The sequence below is a fragment of the Oculina patagonica genome, chromosome 6 (assembly GCF_052425735.1).
Source record: "Oculina patagonica isolate OP01 chromosome 6, crgOcupat, whole genome shotgun sequence".
Classification (NCBI taxonomy): Eukaryota; Metazoa; Cnidaria; class Anthozoa; order Scleractinia; family Oculinidae; genus Oculina; species Oculina patagonica.
The window spans coordinates 17,907,348-17,934,034 of record NC_135763.1 but is presented as its reverse complement, the minus strand read 5'-3'; the positions used below and the strand labels follow the sequence as shown (position 1 = coordinate 17,934,034).

General features: G+C 41.0%; 3 protein-coding genes across 3 annotated transcripts; all 3 read right to left on the bottom strand.

Moving 5' to 3' along the window:
- Positions 1-43: 43 nt before the first annotated feature.
- LOC144657513 (peroxisome biogenesis factor 10-like) lies at positions 44-13,772 on the bottom strand. Its single transcript, XM_078517876.1, has 9 exons — positions 13,528-13,772; positions 10,945-11,025; positions 7,420-7,496; positions 5,231-5,336; positions 4,372-4,437; positions 3,630-3,712; positions 1,831-1,941; positions 1,085-1,267; positions 44-552 (listed from the first exon to the last, which is right to left on the bottom strand). The coding sequence occupies exons 1-9, from the start codon at positions 13,634-13,636 to the stop codon at positions 478-480; spliced, it is 891 nt and encodes a 296-aa protein (XP_078374002.1). The 5' UTR covers positions 13,637-13,772; the 3' UTR covers positions 44-477.
- A 1,582-nt stretch (positions 13,773-15,354) lies between these two features.
- On the bottom strand, positions 15,355-19,428 carry LOC144657536 (calmodulin). Its single transcript, XM_078517901.1, has 5 exons — positions 19,299-19,428; positions 17,547-17,577; positions 17,263-17,406; positions 16,568-16,810; positions 15,355-15,677 (listed from the first exon to the last, which is right to left on the bottom strand). Exons 1-5 carry the CDS (start codon positions 19,299-19,301, stop codon positions 15,649-15,651), a joined length of 450 nt encoding a protein of 149 aa, XP_078374027.1. The 5' UTR covers positions 19,302-19,428; the 3' UTR covers positions 15,355-15,648.
- Positions 19,429-21,132: 1,704 nt separating this feature from the next.
- LOC144657537 (calmodulin-like) lies at positions 21,133-26,006 on the bottom strand. The gene is made up of 5 exons (XM_078517902.1): positions 25,881-26,006; positions 24,726-24,756; positions 24,289-24,432; positions 22,678-22,920; positions 21,133-21,324 (listed from the first exon to the last, which is right to left on the bottom strand). Exons 1-5 carry the CDS (start codon positions 25,881-25,883, stop codon positions 21,296-21,298), a joined length of 450 nt encoding a protein of 149 aa, XP_078374028.1. The 5' UTR covers positions 25,884-26,006; the 3' UTR covers positions 21,133-21,295.
- Positions 26,007-26,687: the final 681 nt, after the last annotated feature.

Genomic DNA, 26,687 nt, shown 5'->3' with positions numbered 1-26,687 from the left:
TATCCCTGTCTCATAGGGTATAAACAATAATACTAGCTAGACACATGTCTCATAAGATATTTATTATGCAACGTTTTTCTCTTTCTAAATCCCGACTTTGAACCGTTTTGGCACGCTTGCGCTGTCAGAATGAATAAGTGGTCTTCAGATAACTTGTAATTCACAGTATTCATTTGATAAATGTTCGCCAGCGAAATATTACTCAGTTACTCCGGCGATCATATGCAGACCAGACATATAACATCTCTTCTGAAGGCAAACGAAAGACACAAGGATATGTTTTTTTAGATGAACAAAAAAAAAATACCTTTTGATCGAACGTAGTTGTTCTTTTTTGTTTACAATCTTCTAATTAAACTTCTTTATACCAAAAGGCCTTTCGTGTGCACGTTTTTTATCCTTTCACTGTATTGCTGTTGATGTTTTTGTCCTATAAAATCCGTTTAACACTATAATCTCTGAAATATAAGTCACAGTTTAGGTGGGTTCGTAGTGATGCAGATACACTAGTCTGGAGAGCTGAACAGGTTCACGACAGAGTGGGCATTCAGGCTGAAATAAACATGAAAAACAAACTTCAATTAGAACATGACAAGAAGTCAGGCGAATGACAATTGTTTAAAAAGCAAAGACCAGGCCAAGTGGAGCTACATGTAGACGCGAGTTTTCATTTTATGTTAGTTTGTTTGCGTCACTTTGTTTGTCAGGACTTTGAATACTTACAAAAGTTTCCAGCACTTTCTAGTTCATCATTTTTCACTAATAAAAATGGGGGACACCGGACTCGATTTTGGGTTATAAGCACTTGAGGCGAAAATAATTCTCTCAAATATGAAGTACTTATTGAACAAAACTTGCATCAATGACAATCCTGGGCACAAGTAGTTGTAACAGGCTCTGATTAGCACACGCTTTAAGTAATTAAACGCTGCTGTAATTAATTCAATGTGATAAAATTGTTAGCTTAACGCTCATTTTAAAGCACCCCCAGCTAAGGGCCTAATCAAACTACGACAAAAGTCGAATAGAGTTGATAGAAAATTAATAAAATGCCTCTATGAACACGCTAAAGCCGCTGACCCACCTTACTGCTACACCACTCAGTGATACAACTCCAACAGAACAAATGGCCACAAGGAGTCGCAGTCTTGTCCCGGAGTCTTTCCAAGCAAAGTGCACACTTTAAACCAGGTGTAGATGCAGTACTTGTTGGTGTTTGCTTGTCTGGCGCGACAAGGCGTTCTAGTGACTTGCCAGATTTCAAATGCTGTTGATGTTACAATATTCAAATTTAATTGTAAAGTTTGAAACGAATAATGCAGTCCTTTCGCCGTTAATCAAAACTATTCTCGAACACGAGGCTGCCCGCGCCCCTTACCCTTTTATATACCATTTTGACAGAAAAGGTACCCCATTCGTATACCTTTTATTGGAAAAAAGGTACCCCTTTCAAATACCTACAGGACATGACATATACTTAAAACAGGAAGTTTTCTTGTCATTTTTATGTAGCGCTTAATAAATTAAGACGATACAGCCATAAGTTGCGTCTGTTCGAAATATTTCATTTAAAGACCCTTTTTTAATATCTTAATGACAGATTTCCCTGCCCTTTCATATACCTAAACTTGTGAAATCTCTACCCTTTTATATACCTCAAGGCTGAAAAAGGTACCCCTTTCGGGCGGAGCCCCCCCATGTAGGCCATTATAGGGAGTACCCCCCCCCCACCCGGATGTATCTTATCGCGCAGCGCCACCACAAACATTGACATTGGCAAAGCGTGATAAGAGTCAGTTGCATTTACAACTGAGCTGAGGTGTAGCTCACCTGATACACAGCAAGTACCAGAGTGATACCCAGTTGAATAATGGACAGATAACCAAGCAGGCGGTAAGTAGGTCTGGAACCGTCATTTTTGAGACTGTTTCTAACCAAGAGCTGTAAACCAATCAAGAACAAGCCAATGTAATGAGTACAATCATACACCTAATTAGAAGATCAGTTGATGTGGTACCCTTGGCAACAGAGATCCGAATACGAGTGCAAGATCTAATACGGGTACAACTTTTAAATTTCAATCCAGTTGCGTTCCCAGAGCCCTTACTCCTCCCTGTTGCTGACCGGCACTTACCGACCACTTGAATAGGAGGCTAAAGGTACAGGATTAGTGTAAAGATTGTGATAATCGAAAGCATAAGCACTAGGTTTGAAAAGTCGTACTCATACTCAATCTCGTACTCGTACCCCGATCTGAAGGTCGCTATATTCTCACGCGCGACGGAATACTTCAGGAAACGCCCTGAGGCCGAGCTTTGTCTGGTCGTAGGGGCAAGACCCTACGGGTCACAAATAGAGCTGACTTCGGAGGCCGGAAACTCGGAAAGTCAAACCTCTGGTAACCAAGGGTAATGATAAAGCTGCGCTCGTACATAATATGGCTTCCAGGGAGTCGATCAAATCACTTTGCTGCGTAACGTGTTTTTGAAAGTGTTCCTGACTTATGACGCGGCCAGGAAAATTTCACGCGTTGGTGCTTACAAGTTACTTGACTAATCAAAGGCCTTTTCTTCCCCAAAGCGAAGATTCTAAAGAATCCTAGAAAAACAAGACTACATTAAAACCTTCCCTGGCCTTTTCCTCCTTTTGCGCGGGTCCTGTGCTTCAGTTCAGTTCTGTTCCCCAGTCAGGGTCTGTCTTCCTTTCCTTTCTCTCCCCGCCGCTCCCTCGCGGGCGTCGGGGGCTTGTTTCTCATCTGGGTCTGTCTCTCCGTTTCTCTCGGCGGTGTTCATTTTTCTGTTCCTTTCGCTTCCTTTTCTCGCCACTTTTTCTCGCCAGACTCTGCTGGCGGGAGTGGCCGGGGAGAGAATGATTTAAAAGTAGCATTATGCAACTACAATTATTCTTTCGGGGGGGGGGGTCTCTGTTCTCTCGGGTCGGGCGTCTCTGCTTGTCCCGTCCTCCCTCTCCTCGTGTGCTGGTTCCTGGGGCAGTGGCGGGTCCACCTGTGGCTTGGTCTCGCGTGGTGGGGTTCCCTCTGGGTCTGCTGGTGCGCGTGTTCGGGCGCTCCGGTCTGTCGCTGGGGGCCGCGGTGTCTCTCTTGCCCTCTGTCCTCTCTTCTCGCCGGCGCGCGCGCCCATTTTGTTCGTTCGCATTTTCCTCTGGGGGCTCCCACCGGGCGGGCGGCTTTCCGGGCGGTTCGTTCTGGTGGGTCTTCGCCTGCGTCTGTGCGGTGGTTCGCTCTTGGGCGCGCGCCATGTGTGTTTGCTCATGCCGGTGCGCTGTTGCGCACAGTCATAGTGTGTATATTTTACTCCCTGAATGAGATGCTAATCAATCTCAGGTGACCACTTTGTGTCAGGTTGAGCCCCAACAATATGCCGGCACCTTTTTTACTACTGGGCAGAGAAAGACACTGTGACAGTAAAAGTGTCCTGTCTAAGAACTTGAAGCATTGAACCCAGCCAGGGCTAAAACCTGGACCGTTCGAACTACTTAAGTCCAAAGCACAAACCATTAGGCCAAAGCACCTCCCATGGGTTATAAAGTCAGTTTCTTAGCAAGGGTACATATTTCGCCCTCAATCGGTACTTTTCTTCCCAGACAGAGCATTGTGCATCATTACTTACATATTGGACTCCAGTAAGCCTTTTCGCGATGTGATAGAAAATGCCAGTCAAATAAAACAGTGCAAGGTGTGCTCTGTGGACATCTGAAAAATAAAAGTACATCGTTAATAAAGGGGTCTTGCCACTTTCATTTTGTGAAGTCATAGGTTGCCTAGATGTAAATGTCTTAGTACAGTGTAATTACAAATCGCCTATTTCATTTTAGCTTTTTCTAGGCGTTTGAAACCTTCATTTTTTTCACTCGCCGTTCTTCACAAGGTGAACGGTATTAGTTAATCAAAAAACACAATAACACTCCTTTACCAAGTTTTTAAGTTAATGAAAGCGAGGCTTTCGCTTCCGCCACAGCTTACGTTGTGTGTAGATTTTTACTAGATCATGACTACCATCCTATTCCGACTCTGGCTTCGACTTGGATTCTGTTGATTTCTATGTTAGTGTAAGCCAGTTATAACACACCGAATGCCTGGAGCTGGCTATTAACAATAGAACCCCACCCCCCTGCTCCCCTCGCTCACCCACCCACCCCACCCTAAGGCAGTATTTTAAGCCGTGTATTTAAAAATAATTAGGTGGAAATATTTACACTGGTTTTATCGATGAGTTTCACTGTCGTCATTGTTGTTGCTATTTTTTTCAGGTGGTTATTTATATTTTAAGCAAGGTATTCACTGACCACACCAGTTTTTTCTCACTTTTTTGCTGTTGAGTGGCAACACAAAAACTGACACTAGATACTTACATAGAACCACGGTTCTAAGGAGGGGAATGAAAGTGAACAGCAGTTCTCTTATTCTTGTATTAAGTCCTGCGATAAATTAAAATAAATTATATAATTATTAGTAATTGTTGTATTAAACCAGCTACTAAAATCATTCTCAAAGTTCTGGAATCCAGACTTAAGGTATAAACTGTTTTCAGCACCTAGTCAAGTTAAAACTTTATGACTTGTTTCAGTTTAAAACAAATACATAAACTTTAATTGAGAAAGGTTTCACTAGAGATAATTAAATTAGGCCTGCCTCTAGATCTGCCTGAAAATTTTTAGGACATCATGAATAAAAATGAGCACAAAATGCCAAAACGTTCCAAAGAATTATGATTTGCCAAAAAGTGCGGAACAAAGGATCGCCCAAAGACCTGGTTGTTTACATGGTAATAAGCACTGCTTTTTTGAGCTGCCATTTTGGATTTATGGCGTATAATGGTTGCCCAGCAGAGGATCTTTTGTGTGAAACAATTGGGCAAACATTACGTGTCATAAAGTCCAAAATGGCAGGGTGCGGGAAATTTAAAAGCCATAATCTTTTCAATTTAATATAGTGTTTAAATGTTGTTTCTCCCTTGTCCTGTAAATTTGGAATTTATGCATTATTTCAAACAATTCAACAACTTGACATAAGAGTTGAGGTTCCATTGAAAGAAAAAATGGCGCTTTAGGCTTGGGTACAAAGCAGACTATAGCCGAGGTCAGTGCTCAAATCTGCTTGACCTGAAGTCCAGTGCACTAACTATTACGTGGCAATAAGGTAACATGATAGTGACTATAAGTTCAATACTGACTAACTAAATTAAAGAACTTATAGAATGTTCATTCTCACCATTAGGCCAATTTTCTTGAGTTTGTAGCCAAAGTTCAAGCTTTGCCAAAGCTTTGTCAATCACATAAGGACCAACTGCATAAAGTAAAACCAGACTCCCTCTTCGCTGTCAAAAATAATCATTCCATGAGCGACACCCGTTTCAATTTAGGGATTAATTTACAGTTAAACAAAACAGAACATGTGATTTGCTCTCTATCCAGCAAATCTATGTAATTATTCCAATTTTGCTTAGTAAAATCTTTTTCAAGGCTTTTTGTGTTTAAAGATTTGGCATATGTTTGAAAATAATCCATTGAAATAAGGGATGACAAGCCATAATAAGGTGTGAAAACCATTGTCAGTAGCAATCAATACAATGTGGTAATCTTGTTCAGACTTTGCCGTGACTGTTTATTGCACCAAATTATCAGAATCCTTATATATCAATCTTATTAGTAATTAATATAAAGAGTATACTTTGCCGTGACTGTTTATTGCCACCAAATTATCAGAATCCTTATCAATCTTATTAGTATTAATATTAAGAGTATACATGTAAGTCAGAATATTTTATGTAAACGTGTACATGTACATGTATGTAGGTTTGGAGAACTGGTATTTTATTTTTCAACTCTGCTTCATGGAGTACAAATAACAGGTAAAACAAGTACAAATATCTTTTATGATATTTGTACTACACAAGACTGGTTTAACAGGTTCTGTTTTTAAGCTTACTTGGCAAAGATTTTCATCCTTTAGAATGAGTTCACAAGGTGAATGTTTTGATCAAACGTTCAAGTTTAGTAAGACAGTCGATAGTTTGAACGTTTTAGTTGCTTCTCAAAGTATAGAAATCGCCAATGGAAGTTAGATTTGAAATACGATAACTTTCGCATTACTCGATCGACCAACGCTGTTTTATAATTTTCTCGCAAAGATATTTCATTTGTTTTCTCTAACAATACAACACAATGAGAACCAAGAGCAATGAATAACAAAGAACTGCGTATGTGCTTACGCTTCATTGCATACGCGCGTCTGCGTATGTGCGTATATGTGTTGCAGTTAATTTTTGATCTCTTTTTTTTTTTTCTGTTGTTTTTTTCTCTGTTTTTTTTTTTCTGTTTTTTGGTGCTCCCCTCCCTTGTTCTTCCCCCCCCCCCATCCTTCTCCTCCCCTCTTCCTCTTTCCCCCTCCCCTCTATCATTTTTCTTTCTCCCCTTCTCCCCCTCTTCTCCCCTTTCCACTCCCGTGCGTGGGTCCACTATTTTTTTCCCTCCTCCACATTATTCTGTCGGCTCGTATTCAGATCACCAACATATGCGTCTGCGTATGTGCGTATGTGCGTATAAGGTGCGTATACGATGGACGCTTATTTCTGAGCGGTACTGTAGTCCTCTTATTCCTTCTGACTAAATGAAAAATTCAAAAGCTAGAAAATCAGCAATTTTAAGAAAAGAAAACACTTGACAATTGATCTCTTATTAGACATTTTAGTGTGTAGTATCACTGTACAATTTGACTTATCGTTTTTATTTTGACTTGCCCTTTGAGCTTGTCAAAATACTGCAAGACTTGTAAAAAAAAAAATAAAGCAATACTTACACAATAAAATGTCTGTTAATAAGATTTATAAATATGTACCGTATTTATTCAAATAAGTGCCGCCCCCAAATAAGCGCCAACCTCGAATACAGTAAGCGCCACATTTGGGCCAAAAAAGTTAATAAGCGCCGCCCCTAAATAAGCGCTGCGCACAGTCCCGATGCAGTGCTTATTTGATAAATTCCGTTTACCTTAAAAGTCCTACAAAGCAACTCTAAAATATACTTTGACATGTCTTTCCAGCAAAAGCGGTTTTTTGCAGTTCAAAGTGATTGTTTTACCACTCAACCCATTAGTTTTTCTTTCCAACATTCTTACAATACGTAGTTCCGTAAATGCTGTGAAGGCCGCAAACTTTGCCAGGACACTTAGCACCACTTCTCTCTTCAGCAAGCAAACAAGAGACGAATACTGACAACCAAAAGATGCTATTTTCAATTACTGTAAAATATGAGATTCTATTGGGCGGCCAAATTTTAATTAAGCGCCGCACTAGCCACAGTTAAAGCGCGAGAAATTTAATAAGCACCGCGGCACTTATTCGAGTAAATACGGTATTCGTTAATTAATAAAATCCTCCATTATTAATATCATTAACATACCAGCTTTGAAGGAACCCTTGTTTTACTTCTGTCAACTTGCACAATATTGCAGTACTCTTCACCAAGAGTTTGAAAACCTATAAAAAATAATATTTTAATGTGTTGATCAATGTTTCCCTGGACCTCATGGTCTTAAATCACTTGGCTTCCCACCATGATTTTAAATTTGATGAAACAGTGCTGCACATGTACATTATTTTGTTTTAAACATTTACATGTAATTGCATCAGTACACATGAACTATCATCATTAGGAGAAGGAGATCATGGAGTTCAATGTGCATAAAAAATGAAGATGTGGGAGAAAGAACGGCCACTGGGCTTTTTGGCTAATTCGAACATTATCGAAACAGCTCCAAATTGCGCATGCAGGTTTGTTTACGTGTGCTTAACAATGCTCTTTGTTTCATTTGGCTGGTCTTTCGCTCGTTTTTGAAAAATTACACATGCAAAAAGACAAGGTTTTTGCAGGCGCGGCGTCTTTTTGACTTTTCTTTTACAAACGATAAACAAAGGAAACCTTTTGTTCCGCAAAACAATGAAACCAGCTAAAGTTTTGGGATTACAGGCCTAGCCCTAACCCCTAAGCTTAACCCTAGCGAAAAAGCTTAACCCTAAACCCCAAGGGTTAGGGTTAGGGTCTGACGCTAGGGTTTCATTTCAAATTAATTTTAGGATTAAAAAGCTAAACCCGAGTTTAAGGGTTTGGGTTAGCATTAGTGTTTCAAGCGGCTAGCTTTCACTGCAGTCTGCTTGCGGTTAGCTGCTTTTTGTTGTTTCGGGCAAGACTATTGTAATCTGTTATCCTTAGCTGTAATTTTGAGGTGAAAGTGAAATAAAGACTGATTGTTGATTGAATACGTTTGCTCGTGTTGTTACATTATACTAGTTTTGCTTTCAGTTAAGTGCCGCCGGCTTGCTCTCACTTCTATCTCCACTCCTTACATCGTCACACATCTACAAAATCCCGCGAAAACAAGATAAACTAAGGCACGAATCGACTGATTGATTTATTGATTGATGAGTATTTAATGAGGCACAGAAAAAAATTTTGCGAGGGAAGGTCCCCTGCCAAACCTATAAAGAATTTTTTAAAGTCTAAAACCAGGTCACTTCTCGGCAACTTTGTCGCGGCAGCACCCAAGCGGATCCTGCAAAACTCGCGTTGACGAAGTTCCCAGCAAGAAACCTCTTGTTTTAGGCTTTTTATGCGGCAGGGCTCAAAACTACTTTGGTTTGTGCAACGTTTTTTCCGAAGCGCTAAACAGCGCTGTTGTACAAAACAAAGGCAGAAACATCACTCAGTTCTTCGAGCGATGCGGTATTCAGACTTAATGATGTCCTTCAACCACCTGGCAGCCGCACTTGAGCTAAAACTATAAACTTCTTCATTTTACTTTCAAATGCGCCATTTCGCTCAATTCAATCCCTTCCGCCTCTAACATGTGACCTTACGTCACAATGCAGTACCCAGTCCTACTCTACTATTTTAGCTCAATAGATTAATTTACATTTGCCCTATTTGCTTCCGGGGCTCCTTTTCATTTTGTTGTCGGTCGTCATCTTTGGGCGTCTGGGCCTCCCTCGGTCCCCCTGCGCGCTCCTCTTCTCCCCTTCCTTCCGGCCTGTCGCTCTCTCGTGTTCGTCCCCCTTCTCCCTGGGCCCTTCTGGTTTCCCTTCTCTTCTCCTTCTCCTTTCCTTCTGTTCTCCTTTCCTCCTCGTCTCCTTGGTCTTCGTGTCTTCGTCGTGCTCGCTTCTTCCCTCCCCTCTGTGCGTGTGCGTCGCAGTCATTCCTCGACTCAGGCGTGTTGTGTCCTTGTGTGGTGGTGTGGTTTTGTCTTTCTTTAGGTCCAGATTAATTTAGTTAGGTATTTTTATATTTTATTTTTATATTTTAGCATAGTGATTGTAAAGCGCTATGAAAGACTAGCTAAATAGCGCTATAGAAATTATTATTATTATTATTATTATTATTATTATTATTATTATATTATCTACTCAAATCAACAAGAAACATGGCGGCAGCGAGTCGAGCACATGCTTGTAAAATGGTTTCACGCCTTCCGTAGACGCTTAGAAAACCCTGCAGGGAAAGATGTACACACGATGCGTTGGAAAACTCAGACTGCTAGCTGACTGGGAGAATGTAAGCTTGCAAAATGCCTTTTTTTGCATGTGTAATTTTTCAAAAACGACCGAAAGACCAGCCAAATGAAACAGAGGGCAGTGTTAAGCACACGTACATGTAAACAAACCTGCATGCGCAATTTGGAGCTGTTTCGATAATGTTCGAATTAGCCAATAGTCCGTGGCTCTTTCTCCCCTCTTCATTTTGTTGGCCACATCGTTTGGCCCCTCGCATATATTTTGGTGGTGCGTCTGAATTTTGTGGATTTGACTGTTGTGACATTTGCTGAGAGAAGTTCTTGCTCTCCAGTAAATTTTTCCATACAAAAATAATCATCCCTTCCATGGCTGCTTTCAATACAATGTTCCTAAGAGCTTTGTTCTACAGAACCATAAATGCCGGCAGTGATGATCCATGATATACCATATTTATTTATTATATGAACTGCAGTGGTATAGCGAGTGGAAGGAAAGCGATAAAAATGGTATCACACATGTGTGGATAAAAATGATATCCACACGTGTGATATCATTTTTGACCAATCAACTCTACGCACATATTAAGAAACATCTTCAGATCTTTTTCGGGAATCTTTGGTAAACTTTGAAATTCTTCCGAAATTTTCGGGAAAGTTTGGAAAATGGTCGGAAACATTCATACGACCTTTGGACAACATTTTGAAAACCTTGGAAATCTTTGGAAAATGGTCGGTATATCACTCGTTCGGTGCGCTCACTCAAGAAATATTGATTTTCACACTCAAAAATAAATTTCGTATCTCCGCCCCACCATGTATTATCCACTATTTAAATTATATAGACAAGTGTTTTACTGGAAAATAGACAACATTACTGATAAAACTCATACAAGATGCCATAATTTCGTAACATTGCATGGCTGCCAAACTTTGCCAACGCCGGTGGAAAGATACCGCGAGTGATAGAGAATAGAGAAGTAGTAGATAGAGAAGTTTAGTTCCCTGGAGGGACTTAAAGTCATTCACTAAGGAGCAGGAAAATACAAACATAAAGAAGGGAACTTCACATGCCTCAAAACAATTCAAGGAGTTTCTTGCAGACTAGACCAAAGGAGAGATTTTTTAGAAATTTCAGTCACCAAAGTGCAAGAGTTTATGCATTAAAGGTTTGTGCTTTCAACACTTCTATAATTTTTGTCTACATAATAAAAAGAACATTACACATTGGCTTAAAGATATGAGTTTTATGTTCTTATGGCAAAAACAATATCTCACTCACTCGCTGCGCTTACCCGTGGGAAATTGTTTTGCCACCCAAACATAAAATTCATATCTTCTCACCACCATTTTAATATCCTCTGTTAAGGCTAATTATGCAAATTCAGCACTGATCAGTGATGAGAGCCATTCTACAAACTTACCACTTATTGTAGTGAGACCAAAATAACAGATGTCAGCCAGTAGCTCCAGCTCAGCCTTCCATTTGATCCAAGAGAAAGGACCTAAAGATTTAAACTTCCGTCAGCAAATTATTTTTATGTAATGATGATGATGATTATGATGATAAGTAATGGTAATTGGACTTAGTGGAGTACAATTCAGGGAGTAATCGGGCGAGTAATTTCAAAATCAGCAGAGCGCGCAGCGCGAGGCCGATTTAAAATTACGATCACGATTACTCTCTGGATTGTACGACACGAGGTCCAATTACTAATTAATCGTATCAATAACAAAATTCGAGGTTAGGATGTCTTGGAGAACCTTTTTTTGTGTGAAAAAGTCAAAGATAAACTCAATTGGTTGTGCGAAAAGCAGGAAAACAGCAAGAAAGAACCCATTTACATGTGCATGATTGACCCGCAAATGGCGTAGGTGTCCAATTACAGGTATCCAATTTGAAGTTGCTCAAATTGGATACCTGTAATTGGACACCCACGTGATCGCGTGCTGATTACGCGACAAATAGGCGCGTGCAGAACCAATCAAAATCGAGAATTTAGTTATAGATACGATTATAATGATAACTAACGTCTTTATTAAAGTGTCAGGGGAGGTATTTTGTTTATTACAGCTAATTATAGACACTCGTATATATTACAATGAATTAAAACTTACGATGTACAAATTATAAAAAATAATAAAATTTAATTTTACTATATAAATTATTTAAAATTAGAAGGAATAGACTAGTTTTTTTTTCTTTTTCTGTAAAAAAGAATATAACATAGTTTTGGCTGTCAAAAGTGTAAGCACAGATTAGAAAAATATGTAACTATGTAGTATGGGAATCCAATCTCAATATATACTTAACTCAATCTGTAAAATCCAAGTTGAAACTTTTTTATCATAGCCCGCCACGTGCAGCTATTCCCTTTTACCTCACACAGAAAAATCATGTCTGCTTAATGCTGTTTCTAATCATGCTCAAGTATCCTGCTGGGGAATTGCACTCGACTAATTGGTTGCTTGACAGATAACATTATAAGAGTTAACTCTGATTGGCTGTTATTGAGGATTACCAGAAATAATTTATGCAAATTAACTTCAGCAAGGTTTTGCAGTGACAGATCAAAACATTAATTATTTTACGCTAAGCATTTTAAAAACATGAAGACAGGCAACTTGTTTGAGGTTGTAGTGAATCTAAGTTTTTTAATGAAGAACTCCTTTCTCTATGATCAGATTCTTTACACTTTACAAGGCCGTATATTTGTTCACTCTAAGTGCATACACTTGAAAAGTGGAGTAAAGTGTTGAGAACTTGCAATCCTGCAAAGAATCGAGGAGTGCATGTAAGTGAACCCAATCTGAATGACCCAACGCATTCAGTGTCTGTCAAAATGTCAAAACATTTATCCAGTGATACTCGAAACCAAAGAATGGCATCAGTTTAAAACAGCCACCAAAATGGAGGCAAAAAATTGCAGGATGTATGAACATGGTTCAGCTGCCTTCAGACCCGAGTAGAAAGCCTTGTGCCAAGTTTGCGGCCACTTGGATGCAGTTCAACTATGAAAACACATGCATTCAATTTCCCTTCTTAAAAATTATAATACCAGTATATTGATTTAGGGCCATTTCTATTTTATATCCCCCCCTCCCCGCCCCACCCCGCTGGCAAGGTAAGTCAAAATTTCCATCTAGTAAGGAAAAAAATCAAAGTGCAACATATGCCCTCTCAGAAATAACCTGAGTTTTCTTAACCCATTAGAAAAAAGCCAACTTTTTCCCTAACCCCTTCAGAAATATTGGAAAGATCAAAGATATTTGATGGATCCACTATCAAAAATCTAAATACATGTACACTATATCCCATTCCCCTCTCCTCCGCAAGCAAAAATTTTTTTGGGATCACTTTCTTGGGAGCTTGGAACCGGCTTATTTGTGCCGCCTCTCCTCCTGTCTTTCTTTCCCTCTTCTGGTTCAGAGTGTGTCGCGTTCCTTTTGTCTTCCCTCGTCCTTCGCTTTCTCCACTGCTCGCCCAGTGGCATTCAGCCTCCACGGATGTTCTCTTCTCCCATTCTGTTCGCGTCTTCGCGTCGCTTCATCTTCTCCCCCTCCCCCCGGTCCCCCATCCCCCACTGTCCTTCCTGGGCTCTCCCCGGGCCCACAGTTCGTCATCTGTGGGTGGGGATTTCTCTTCTTTGTGTCGTGGGGTGTTGTGTCAGCATGCGATTGTTCGGTTCGATTTTCGTCTGCCATTTCGCTACTTTCCACATCTTCTCTCAGGTTTCAGGGGATTTCTGTGATCGCTGTTGTCTGTACAGGTTACATTGTGGGGAGGCTCGCTACCAAATCAGCCTCCCCAAGAAGTGATCCCAAAATCCCTCCGCATACAACTCAACATTTCTTACCAGATAACTGTTGAAAAGCGCAAAAAGTGAAGTACTAACGAACGCAAAGTGTTCCTAAGCAATCTTATTACAACTTTCAATGAACCAAGGGCATTTTCAAGAGCATAAGCTTGCTTACAGTACTTAGTTTAAGAAATTGATCGCACAAACCTCGGAAATTCCTGTAAATTTGCCCAACTCCCTCCCTCAGGAAACCAAGATAGTACACATCCTTTTGGTTCGATCGAACAAGTTCTGGCTGGCCTGCACGGGAAAACATTTGTAGGCGCTTGTTGGTAGTTGTTATTCGCGAAAAATCATCGTGTGGGATCTCTTAGATAGAAGTTATTGTCACATCTTGGACTGACAACAAATTTCCGCCATTTTGTGATTATGTCGAGGAAGACTGGCGCTTATTAAAACCACTCATTCTCAGGCTCTCGCGAGAATTGAACTCAAGTCGAGGCTAAGTCTGGAAGTTGGGCCGGGCTTGCTAGTTGAAAGTTTTTTGTTTCTTTTTAAGGCTGATTTTTTTTTACTCTGAAATATAAACACAACGTTGAACTGTAGCCAAAAATTTTAGCACCAAAAATGTCATCGTTTTGCCTGTTTCAACATAATTTGCGCGTAAAATGAAATGAATTTCGGTTCCTCGTGGTGACCCGGGGTGGGTACTTTGGTGGGTGCCGCTGGGGTTTGCCCTGCCCTGTTTGCTGCTCCCCCTGGTGGCCCCCCTTTGCCCTTGCGGGCTCCTTTCGCTGTGGCGTCCCGTCGCGTGTCGCTTGGCGCACCTCCCCAGCTGCGGCGACTTCATGGCGCAGTCTCTCCTTCCTTCCCTCCCCTGTTGTGGGGCGCTTTCGGGCCGGGTCCTCCCTTCGCGCCGTCCCTGTTGGCCGGGTTCCCCTCCTCCTCCCCCGTGGCCTCCTCTCCCTCCTCTCCACTCCCTGTCTCGTTCTGTTGCTTTCCTTTCCTCTCCCTCCTCTCGTGGTCCCAGTTCTTCTCCCCCGAGGGTGGTCTTCCATCGTTTTCCCGGCCCTTCCCCCCATTCCTTCCTCTCTCCTCTTTGGTCAGGGGGGCTGATGACCTCCTGTGGCTCCATCTCCTCATCTTTTCAAATGCCTGTTGTTTATTATGACAGTTTAGAATACAGTAGGACCCCGGTAACGCGAACTCTGAGGGGAAACGAAAAACAGTTTGAGTTAACAATGTTAGGTTTCGAAAAGTTATCGGGGTCGATTGAATATTCAATATGCCAATTTAATAACTGACAGTTAACTGATTTCTCAGTACTTCAATATACACTCGCTGCACTCTTACTGACGACCATACATTAAGCTCTATTAAAGGTAAGAGTGGTAAATGGCTGTCAAATAATATGTTGTTTGTTGCTCTATTCAACTGGCAACCATGGCGAGTTGCAAGAACCAGAATTCGAAGTTATCGGGGTAAATTTGAGAAATTTAGTTCGAGTTAGCAGGGTTTTTGAGTTATCGGAGTTCAAGTAAACCAAGTAAAAGTGACTTAAAAGTGGGGTCAAATCCAAGGGAAATGGAAGTTAGTTCAGTAGCAGGGTGTTGAATTATCCGAGTTCGAGTTACCAGGGTTCTAATGTATAGCCACTGTTGTATGCACGATGGAATTTGAGCTGGCATTATTTTTTTTATAAACCATGTAAAAGTGTGGTTGATTTGTTTATTGCTATAGAGCCAAATGGAAGATGGTTTTCCTGTCCTATAATAATGCCCGACTTCTGAGGTCTAGAAATTCAGCTGAATGTTCTCTCCTAACAGCTCAGGCATCCACTAGCAGCTTTTCTAGACCTCTAGTCTCCCTCGCAGCCATTTTTAGTGTCCTCAGGAGCGTTGCGTGATGACACTAAAAACGAATGCAGGGAGATACTCCTCATCATCATTATGTTTTCACATTAACCATATTCTATTTTGTAGGATGGTTTAAACTTCTTTATTTGTTAAATATGATACACAACCCGCATCAATATTTTTATACTGGCCTTTAATGCTCCAACAAAATAAGTCTGACATAATAAATTATAAACACAAAATGTTTTTAAATGACTGGCAATATAGTACAACACAAGAGGAGAGTCTCCCACAAATATTTAATTCTTCACTTTTGAAGTTGTTCTGTGCTATATACACATGTACATATACATGTAGTCATTATAGTACAGAGGTGGTGACTGGCACCCTTGGTTGAATGTTACATGACGTATAAATACACCAAAGTACTGTAGGTTCTAGAGGTTAACTAATCTGATCGAAGTTTAAATATTTACTTTGATGTCATCATTTTCACAAATTCTGAAAGAAGAAGACAAAGCAAATTGTATGTCAGAATGGCAAGTCTGAGATTCAAGCAAAAAACACTAAACTGAATGTATGGTAAAGCATAACGGGCTGCAATTTTTCCTTGGCCTGTCCTCCTCTGTCCCCGTCCCTCCCCTCGTCCGCCCCCCCCCTCTGGGTCCGTGTCTGGGCCCCCCCCGGTCTCCGCTCCCTCGCCTCCCGCCCGCGCCGCCGGGGCGCGGGCGGGGGCGTTCGGTTTCGCTGGGGTGGGGCCATCTGGTCCCGGGGTGTGTCCCCGTCGGGCTGCCATCTCGTCTCGGTCTCCTCGTTCCGTTGTGGCCTGCCCAGTGGGCCGCGGTCTCGTGTTTCCGTCCCCCTCCCCTGCCCCCGCGCTGGGCGGGTGCGCTCTCGTGGTCGTCTGACATCGCTCCGGTTTCGTCAGCCCATTTTTGTCGCCATGTCTGATGCAACTGTTATTTGCAGCCCTGCATAATCTGTTCAGGGTCTGTGGCAGATTGTTACTCATGATCAACAAATTATCACCAACAGAGTAAGACCATTTAGAGGCACTACATGGTGAGGAGGGACAAGAAGTCTACATTTTCTGCTTCCCATCCCCTTCTTAAAGATATCCTGGCACTCTTTTCCTTTGCTTCTTTAAGCAATATTCATTTTTTTTTTTTTTTACTTTTCAGTGAGGTTCACAGTTTATATCTTCTGTCCTCCAGCTTTGACGTCAATTTCTCTCAAATTCCACAAAACATTACTCATAAAAACACTTTTATAAAAGAGAAATTGAACCCATGATGAGCTTTTAATCCTGGGTTAGTTTTAAATGGCTTTCAAGCAACCTGGCCCTGTCCATAAAAATGTTTTCTCAAAACAACAGCAACGAAATCCTTTACCCTCATAATTAACTTGTCCATCGCCATCAATGTCTGCCTCGCGGATCATCTCATCAACTTCTTCATCTGTGAGTTTCTCGCCTAGGTTTGTCATTACATGTCGCAGTTCAGCTGCACTGATGAAACCATTGCCGTCCTTGTCAAACACTCGAAAAGCCTCCTTGATCTCCTCTTCACTATCAGTATCTTTCATTTTTCTTGCCATCATGGTGAGAAACTCTGGAAAGTCAATTGTTCCATTACCTGTTTATAAAAACAGAAGGTAAATAAAGTAACAAGGGGGTAGACAGATTATAAAGAAGTTCGCACCATTATAATAGGCCTTATCACAGTTTTCGACGCCATCTTGACGAGTAGGCAAAGCGGGTAGAAATTACCGTGTTTGTATGGGAATCTGACGGCAAATGTCTTTTACAAAAATCGAATTCTGGACCTTTTATGAATTGTTAAGTTAAGATACTAGGCAAAAGTTTTTATTCCTCGAGTTTGAAGGATGTAGCTGGGCTAGGAAGCGTTCAGTTACGTTTTTAATTTCCCAGACATTTGTTTGTAATTTTTCTCACAAAGGGCGTCAATCATGCGGAAAAAATACAGACACATTCAGTCGTATTCCCATACAAACACTGTAATTTCTACCCGTTTTGCCTACTCCTCAAGATGGCGTTGAAAACCGTGATGAGGTCTATTTATTTTACCATCTGCATCCACTTCATTGATCATGTCCTGAAGTTCTGCTTCTGTTGGGTTTTGTCCAAGAGATCTCATCACTGTTCCCAGTTCCTTTGTGGTGATTGTGCCATCTCCATCTTTATCGAACAGCGAGAACGCTTCTTTGAATTCTGCAAGCCATAGTTGATTGAGAAAGTTACAACGTGATCAAAGAATACATTACCACATATTATGCTAGATTTAAACCTTTTAAAAAAATTATTAAGCCCATGCAGGGATAAAAAGAGGGTTACAGTATTTTAGTCCTCACCAGCAATCTGTTCCTCTGTAAGTTGGTCAGCCTAAAGAAAATGACAAAAATTAAGATAAGATTTTTATGCCAGCCAGTAACAATCTAAGTTAAAGAGACCTCGGCTGGAAAACAGCGGCAAACATAACTGTTTAAAATCCACCAACCAAAATGAACCAATTTATAACAGTGTCGTGGTGTGATTCCAACCAATTTTTTTTTTTTTCATTTTATTCCAGGTCTACGTATATGTTACTAAGGCATTTAATATGAGAACACAAGCCAAAGGTGAGTGTTTTGTACATTTGCTTGTGTTCTCAAATGACCAGTGTTTGGTGATACCTGACATACAGTTGAATCTCGATAACTCGAACCTTCAAGGGAAATCTAAAAAGGTTTGAGATATCCGGAGTTCGAGTTATCGAGGGTAAAATTAGTAAGAAAACAACATGGAGGGGGAATCGCAACAGGTTCGAGTTAGCGGGAGGTTCGAGTTATTGAGGGTTCGAGTTATCAGGATTTAACTGTACATGCTTTATGATGTGTCCATTTCAATTTATACAAGCATGCATGGTTGCCACAGATCTATATGCGTGTAAAGTTTTCAAAGTTCCCCGTTTTCCCCTCGCTAAAAATAAAAATTTCCCTGACCAAATAAATGCAATATGTTGGTATAGCCTCTGCTTCCAAAAGAAAAGCATTGCTGAGATCACACCGACCTAAAACATTTCTTCTAACCATCAGTTGTACTAAATCAGAGGCATTATAATTTCAATTTTCCCTGACTTTTCTTCAAAAATATCAATTTTCTTAAAATAAATTTCTTTGACTTTTCCGACCTTCAAGAATTTTGTTTTTCCCTGGCCATTTCCTGACTTGTTTCAACCCTGCTGGATTATAAATGACGGAATCGTAAGCAGAATCAGAAGAAAATGGAAACATTCTAATTCTTCTGCATCGATTCCGTCGAGCTTATGACTCCGCTTTTCAATTTAATACTTGGTCACAAGCGCTCTTACGACTCTGATTTGAGACTCGCAAGTGAAAACCAGCCTTAAAAGTTGTATGCTTTTTTGCATGCTGCTAGCAAGGCTCACTATAAAAGTCGCACATAACTTAGTCGTACCACCTAAATCGGCACTGACAGGGCTTCACCTGGTTATTCTGTCTGATTATGCTTATCACTCCTAGTTACAGAGTGTATTGGATTATTCAACCATAATAAAATTAATATTCATAGCTCTAAATGAAATCAAGATGTTTTATGCCATTATGTGTTATTTCAAAACAGACCAGAAAAAATTCTTATTTTTAATAATATCACAGAAACTTAGTTTGTTAAAAAAAGAAATAAATATATAACACTGCAAGCTAAATAGTTTAATTTAATTTGTATCAAAATGGTGACCAATATGCCATACCCTAAGCTCTACGACAAATAATAAGCTTACTGTCAAAGAAATCGACAACAAGCTTATTGAATAACTGACATGCAATGATAATACATGGCGACCCTTTGTAAATTTATGATATTCGCTATTGTCATTATCGTTGCCGGACTTAATGAGGATGTCTAACTGTCAGACACATCGAACAATCATGCCGAAGAGAGCGATCAAATCGTCTAAACCCGAGACAAATTAAAAATTTCAGAACAACAAGGCGAAAGGTTATAATTGACCAAAACGAAAGATATTTATATTCGCTACCCATCATCGACGTCGCTGTACTTCAGTTATCATTTAAGATATCGAATGTCACATGAAATCTTACCATTTTTCGCCTGTTGTCCGATATAGAAATCCTACTTTCGTGAAGTTTATGAATTTATCACATGTAAAAACGTTCGAAGCACATCCCGGGACGCATGGAAATACAAGGCATCTCATTGGCGCATTCAAATAAAATTGTCATTCCAAATATGGATTGATGTCGAACATAATGCGTCGCCTGCAGCTTGCTGTGGTTTCGCGATAAAAAAATCCTCCCATTTGTTGTCTGATGACACAATTACCACATCGATTTTATTTGAGTACATGGCAGTTTGTTGGATAAATATCACTTAGCTCCCCGATAGTGTATTTTTGCAGTTTATGAGCAAAAAAAAAGCAGCTGTCGCCGGCGACAAATTCAACGCTGCAGCAACTTGCCGCATTGAGTGACGTCACATGATATCAGTCAAGCGAGTCCACTGCGTCCACTGCGTCGACTGCGTCTGACTGCGTCAACTGTACTGCGTCAATCAACTTTTCTGCTCCTTTTCTGCGTAGCAGGCGTAAGGGGAGGGGGACTGTGAGGGGGAAGAAAAAAATAGGGAAGGAGAAGGCACTCCCCCTTCTTTCCCTCCGCCTTTTTACGCAGGCTAGGCGGAATGGGTCCTTTCCTGCTTCAAAATTTCAGCCCAGGGAGTTTTTAATAACAATACTCTACTCGCACTTAACTTGTTGCTTGGATCCTTTTCCTGGGGGTGCCCTTCCACTGTTTTTTTGGGGGGGGGGGGGCGTTCGCGTTTTTCGGGGGGGGGTGGGGGCCTGTTGTTCTGGCTCCTCCTTCCCCCTCTCCAACACGCGCTCCATGGATCATTGGCCCGAAATACGTGCGGAGAGACAAACAATTTTCTCCCATCATAGGTCCGTAAAGCGTACAGAGGACTAGATGACTTTGTGGATCACAAGTTACCCTAGTCTCCCTCGCAGCCGTTTTTAGTGTCGTCACACAACGCTCCTCCAAACAAGGAGGAGCGTCGCGTGACGTGAATAAAAATAGCTGCAAGGGAGACTAAAGTTACCCCAACCACTAGTCCATTTGTTTTCCATCAAAAGCAAACTTTCCTCCTTTCTAAATGAAAGTTTAGTGGGCCTAAAATTAAAAGTTAAGTAGGCCAAAAAGCTGTTTGAGCAGATAAGCCTTTCGCTTCCTTAAAGGAAGTTGCAGCGTTTTATGATTCAGCTTGCTGAAATTGGTCAACACTACATTATCAAACAAGCACTGTATTCTGTGTTATGTTTGCCTCTCTTTTGAGATGGTAAAAAAAAAAGTGAAACTGCCCAGATCAAAATTTTTAAAACAGTCAAACTTTTGCATCAGTGACACACTTGTGTCACTGACAATGACACTGAAGTGACAATGACAATGAAGTGTCTCTCTTTTTAGGAAAAATATTCACTTATGGGAGAATAATGCAGCACTTGTGTTGCTGGAAACAGACCTGAGAGTCTGCTTGAAGACATTATATTGGTACACATCTACAGGAAGTATCTAGGGGAGGGGCCCAGGGCCCCACCTTATTATAAGGCCAATCTAAGGCCCAAGGGGCCAAGAAAAATCATTTTTAAGAGTGGGCCCCCCTTCTTTATATTTCAGTGTCTGGATGATCGGGTCCCCCACTTACCTAAAGGTCTGGATTCACCACTGGTCAGTATTAAAGTAGAGGTTAGACTACCGGGTGTTCTATAACTTTGCCATAACACAGTCTGTAATTCTCAACAGCTTTTTAATGATCCAACAATATCAACAAAAAATACACAAGTCTTAAAATGTATTGAAAAATACATCACAATGCGTGCAAAAAGATAATTTAGGTGTAGCAGATGTTTGTTTACTAAAATTTTTCTCTAGTTTTTTTTTTTTTTTTTCACAGTTATTTGCCATCTATAGACACTGTCATTAAAAGCAGGTGTTGTACTCTTGGTTGTATGTTACATGAAGTATATTACACAAGAGTGGGTATGGCAGGGTGAGATGTTCCAGGTGACTCAGGATGTAATAATTTACTTTGAGGTCATCATCTTCACAAATTCTACAAGACAAAAAATAAAATAAAAATTACATCATGGTCTTAGCAAAAAAGGCACAACACATTCCTCTGCACAAAGAAAGGAATTACCGTATTTACTCAAATAAGCGCCGTGGCGCTAATTAAATTTTCCGCACCTCAAGTGCGGCACTTATTAGGGCGGCGCTTATTTAAAATTTGGATGTCACAAAGAATCTTATCTTTTACAGTAATTGAAAATAGCGTCTTTTGATTTTCAGTCTTCGTCTCTTGCTGGAGAGAGAAGTAGCGCTAGCTGTCCTGGAAAAGTGTGTGGCCTTCACAACATTTACAGAACTACCGGTACATATTGTAAGAATGTTGGATAGAAAAACTTATGGACGATGTTTTTAGTGTAACGGAATTCTTTGGGGGCGGCGCTTATTAACTTTTTTTGTCCTAAATGCGGCACTTATTCGAGGGTGGCGCTCGGGGGCGGCGCTTAATTGAGTAAATAGGCTAAGGGAAAAAAAATGGATTGTACATTTTTTTCTTGTTGACATAATATAGTATATATATACCAGTAAAACATGTAACTATTAAATTAACCTAAATGTGATAGGTCATTTACAGTGCTTTTATGGGTTGCTACGCAACATCTACACTTTAATAAGCTTGTAAAATAAAACAGCATCACACCAGCTATAAAACTTAAGACAAAAAAAATTGTTTAAAAATACCAAAAAAAATCTTGAAAGTTTGCTTTACAAATGTACATACTGTATGAAAACAAGAGAATGATTCTACAGGGAGGAAGACTGTTTCAATAGACTGCAGAAAGACTTTTCTCGCTAACAACTGCTGAAACCCACTTAACATATTCCTTTCTGGAAATTTAGGGAATCTAAACTTAGCTCCCATAATTATACTGGAACCCATTTAATTTTTGCCAAAGCCAACTAACTGTTTTACCCCAGACGACGTTCGAATAGTTCCCGTCTTTTGTTTCCTCCCGTCGGCTCGTTGTTCGCTCTCGCGGGGCGTGCGCCCTCCCCCTCGTTCCTCCGGCGTCACAGGTCCCGCTCTGTTCCTCGGCTCGCTGGGGTCCGTCTCCTCGGTCCCTCCTCTCTCTTGTCTTCCCCCCCGCTCTTCTCTCTCGCTCTCGTCTCATCGCTCCCGCCGCCCCCCCCTGTCCCGCTCGCCTCCGCGCCCTTGCCGTCGCCTCTCCGTCGCACTGGCTCGCGTCCCACGGTCGACATCATCATGTCCCCTCTCTCGTGAGTGCTGTGGGCGGCGTATTCGGTGATCCGCCTCTCGTTTCGTGAGTGCGTGGGAATTCACCATGGGATCATCGCGTGCTGGTACCCATATTTTACAACGTACAACTTTTGTCCTTACCCTCGTAATTGACTTGTCCGTCACCATCGGTATCAGCTTCCCGGATCATCTCATCAACTTCTTCATCTGTAAGTTTCTCTCCCAGGTTTGTCATTACATGTCGCAGTTCAGCTGCACTGATGAAACCATTGCCGTCCTTGTCAAACACTCGGAAAGCCTCCTTGATCTCCTCTTCACTGTCAGTATCTTTCATTTTTCTTGCCATCATGGTGAGAAACTCGGGAAAGTCGATGGTTCCATTACCTGTTTACAATAATAGAAGACAAGTTAGCAAAAGGGCTAACCCTTTTTTTAAGCTTGAAATAATTCTTCTTTAAAAATAATGAAATAAACTTGGTGGTACATCAAGACACATTCACTTGCAGGTCCACATGGTACAGTATAAATGTATCTCCTTTTTATTCTCCATTTTTTCTAATCTTTCTCTATTCTAATATCACCAGTCTATTATGGCTAGAGTATATAACGGTTAGCATGCTGGACACCGAAAAGAGTGGCCCAGGTTCAACCAATAGCCAGGGTCACTGCATTGTGTTTTTAGACAAGACACTTAACTCTCACAGTGCTCTTCTCAATCAAAATATATCAATGAATGTGAGCAAATTTAATGTTGGGGCAGGGTTCAAATAGCAGCTCGCTGCTGGCAGTAGCTGGCACTTTGATAACACTTGCTATCCACTTTTCACTGAAGAAAAAGAGAAAATATCATGCCTTGACTGGCCAACTGAAATCAAAGTTGCTGTAATTTTAAAGTAAACATTTCGTATCAGGCAATAAAGCAGCCACAGAGCTTAAAAGTGCATTTCACTGGTCGCTACATGACCAAATTTCTTTCTAAAACTTTTGGAGTTGCCAATTAATGTGGCATGTATGCCTAGGATTGTTAACAGCCAGGAAAAATTGGGCCTTGAAAAAAAAAAGCCAACAAATTCAGGCTAAAAGTTGTAATTTTATTTTGAACCCTGTGGGGGTAACCTTATGAGGGATTAGCATACCCCTCCTCTCTCTGCCCGTGCCTCTCTCCGTGGGCTCTCGGCGCCCTGTCTCCCGCCTCGTCCCGCTCGCCGGTGCCCTGAAATAGCATTCCGTCCTTACTGTTAAATGCTACAGAAACTAGCACAAGCTCTGGCCTGATGGGCCTGTAGACCCTGAAACTAGACTTCACTTTTCACCTGTCCAGGGCTGCAAATAACAGTTGGTCATTGGACATTTGCCAACCAAAATTTGCTAATGTCCGATGAAATCCCAAGTGTGCTGTGTTTTTTTTATCATAAATCATTTTACGGCAACAGTGAATAAAAATCTGTCGGACCACAATTTTGTTTTTTTCCACCAAGATGATTGTCCTTTCAAGTGAAAAAAATTATTTGCAGCCCTGCCTGTCTGCATGGCATTGTCTTGACGGGGGGGGGGGGGGGGGGGGGCAGGGGGGGGGGGGGGGGGGGGGGGGGGGGGGGGGGGGGGGGGGGGGGGGGGGGGGGGGGGGGGGGGGGGGGGGGGGGGGGGTGTTGGGGCCCCCCCCAAAAAATATACGGGGGGCCCCCCGGGTGTCTTGCAATGAAAGGAGAAATTAGAATGCAACAATTCTTGGGAATTAATGACTTAACTTACCATCAGCATCCACTTCATTGATCATGTCCTGAAGTTCTGCTTCTGTTGGGTTTTGTCCAAGAGATCTCATCACTGTTCCCAGTTCCTTTGTGGTGATTGTACCATCTCCATCTTTATCGAACAGCGAGAACGCTTCTTTAAATTCTGCAAGTGAGAACATTGGCCGATAGAGCAGGGTGTTCATTAGGCATCGGAGATCGGGTTCTCCTTCTCTCGTGATTCTCCGCTATTTCAGGCCTGTCTTTTTTGTCAGTCTTTCATTCTCGGTCACTTCTTTCTCCTCATTCATTCCTTCCCTGATGAGTTGTTGGATTTAATTACTGGTTTACCTATACTTACATATGTGGCTAATGGTGCAAAACTACAGCATGGCATAATATCAAAAGTACAGAATTTATGAAGTTTTTTTTAGGGGGGGGGGGGATTTCAGTACTCACCAGCAATCTGTTCTTCTGTCAGTTGATCAGCCTAAAAAACAAGCAAAAAAAAATCATATCAGTGTGCTGCAACTATTTTTTTTTTCAAGAAATACTCACTTTGCAAGATCTCAAAAAGGTATAGGTAAATTTTTGAAGGACAGCTAAAGGTTTTCAGTTTGATTGAATACGTCTGTTGATTGTTGACTGATATTTTGACAAACAACATGAATCAACAGTAAAGCCGCAGGTGTTTAATAGCACACACAGTCTTTATGAAATCAAATTTAGTCTTCATCAATAAAACAATAAAATACACAGGAACTAAGTTCTAGGTACAGCACTGACAAGCGAATGATGTTAGCATTAAAACATAATTTCAATTTGAAGCTTAGCCTTAAAATTAACCAAGACCTGGCAAGATTTCTACCTGACCCCATATTTAATTAATTATGCATCCAATTTTAAATCTCTTGTTCTATTCATGACTGCCATTAATATTTGAAGGATTAAACGGAAGAATTTGTATGCATAATTAAGTATGGGGCTTTTCAGAAATCTTTCCAGAATCCTTCAAAGACTAGATGTTGTAAAACAGATCTGTTTTTGGGAAACCAGTTGAGTGCGTCGCGATAGCAACAAACCGGCACGCAAAGATTTCAAGCGTGACCATTTAGGATGATGGAGACGTTTTTGGACAGAAAAAGAAAACTCAATTCAGGAAAAGCTGCATTGATACCGCTGAGGTTTCGCTATAAATGGATATTTTGCTTGAATATTGAAGCTACATACAGCATGAAATGGAATATTGTGATCACGTTTAGAATATTCGAAGTCATGATCAGTCACGCATGATCAAATCACAGCCACTATAACGGCATGCTGAGCGACTACTGCGCGACTAAAGAACTGTACCGGTACAGTTTATAAGCTTATTTTTCAACAAATCAAATCCATTATATCGTTCGAAGGCATGATCAACTTTTACAACGACAACAGAAATCTACAATTTTCAAAAGAGCATCTTGCCCTCCAAATTCAATAACGAGAAATCGAACATCCAAGAACGTGAAAGCTAATATGTTCCGAAACCGAAAGAGAGAAATAATTCGATCAAACCCGACTGCTTATTGTGCCGATTGACGTATCCAGATCACTCCACAAAGAAAACCTTACCATTTTTTGAATACTGTCCGGTGAAATCCGAGGAGTAGAAAACTTTTCTTCTTTAAAACTTTCTTCGAAGCAGCTTCAGGATGTTTTAATTTTGGAGGGGCGCGTAAAATTTCAGGACGGTTTGTGATTGGCTAACGGATCATTCCAAATTTGGATCGTGCTCCAGAGAAATGCGTCGTCTGCGGCGCGGCTCTGGGGTTATTTTAATAATTCAAGTCAATAGAAATTTTCTCAAATTTTTTTTCGATTTTTCTTGAGCAATTTCTGTTAAAACAAAGTCAACTCAGAGTGTAAAATTGTTTCCCACGCTTTCGAATCGCCGTCCGAATAGCCAAGGTGGTCCCATCCATACCCATGACAAACTGAACCTCTGGGGGAGGGTCAGGGTGTGTACATCAGTGCCGCCCCAAAATATTTTTGAGTTTGTCGATGTCTGACATGGGCCGTTTTACGGATACGGCGGCCAAACCCCCTTCGCATCCTGTGCTCATTGATTTCTTTTTGTGTTTCTGCTCTATTTTGGATGCGGGGGAGTCGATTCCGTAAACGGCTATGACGTACATGTAGCTACGTACATGTCTGATATACGACTTAATTATTGACCATTATTCGCATATACCCTTGATATATTTCTCATTTTTTGTTTCAAACAGGAGTATGGAAACCCATAAAACCTGGAGACCATAGAAAAATATCTATTTCCACTGATTTTTCTATCCGGACTGCGATCAAATGTTGCGTGACGGGGTGACAGAGACCTTCCCGCCTTCCCCTTGACCTTTCAAGTTCAACAACACTTTTCTCTTT

Coding starts and splice junctions, on each gene's coding strand:
- LOC144657536 (XM_078517901.1), bottom strand. Junction 17,407..17,546: donor TACAGAGGAACAGATTGCTG/GTGAGGACTAAA, acceptor TATGGCTTGCAG/AATTCAAAGAAGCGTTCTCG. Junction 16,811..17,262: donor CAATGAAGTGGATGCAGATG/GTAAAATAAATA, acceptor TTTTATAAACAG/GTAATGGAACAATTGACTTT.
- LOC144657537 (XM_078517902.1), bottom strand. Junction 24,433..24,725: donor GACAGAAGAACAGATTGCTG/GTGAGTACTGAA, acceptor TCTCACTTGCAG/AATTTAAAGAAGCGTTCTCG. Junction 22,921..24,288: donor CAATGAAGTGGATGCTGATG/GTAAGTTAAGTC, acceptor TATTGTAAACAG/GTAATGGAACCATCGACTTT.
- LOC144657513 (XM_078517876.1), bottom strand. CDS start 13,636: ATGTTTTCCCGTGCAGGCCAGCCAGAACTTGTTCGATCGAACCAAAAG. Junction 5,337..7,419: donor CAAGGGTTCCTTCAAAGCTG/GTATGTTAATGA, acceptor TATTTTTGACAG/CGAAGAGGGAGTCTGGTTTT. Junction 553..1,084: donor CTGAGTGGTGTAGCAGTAAG/GTGGGTCAGCGG, acceptor TGTTTATTTCAG/CCTGAATGCCCACTCTGTCG.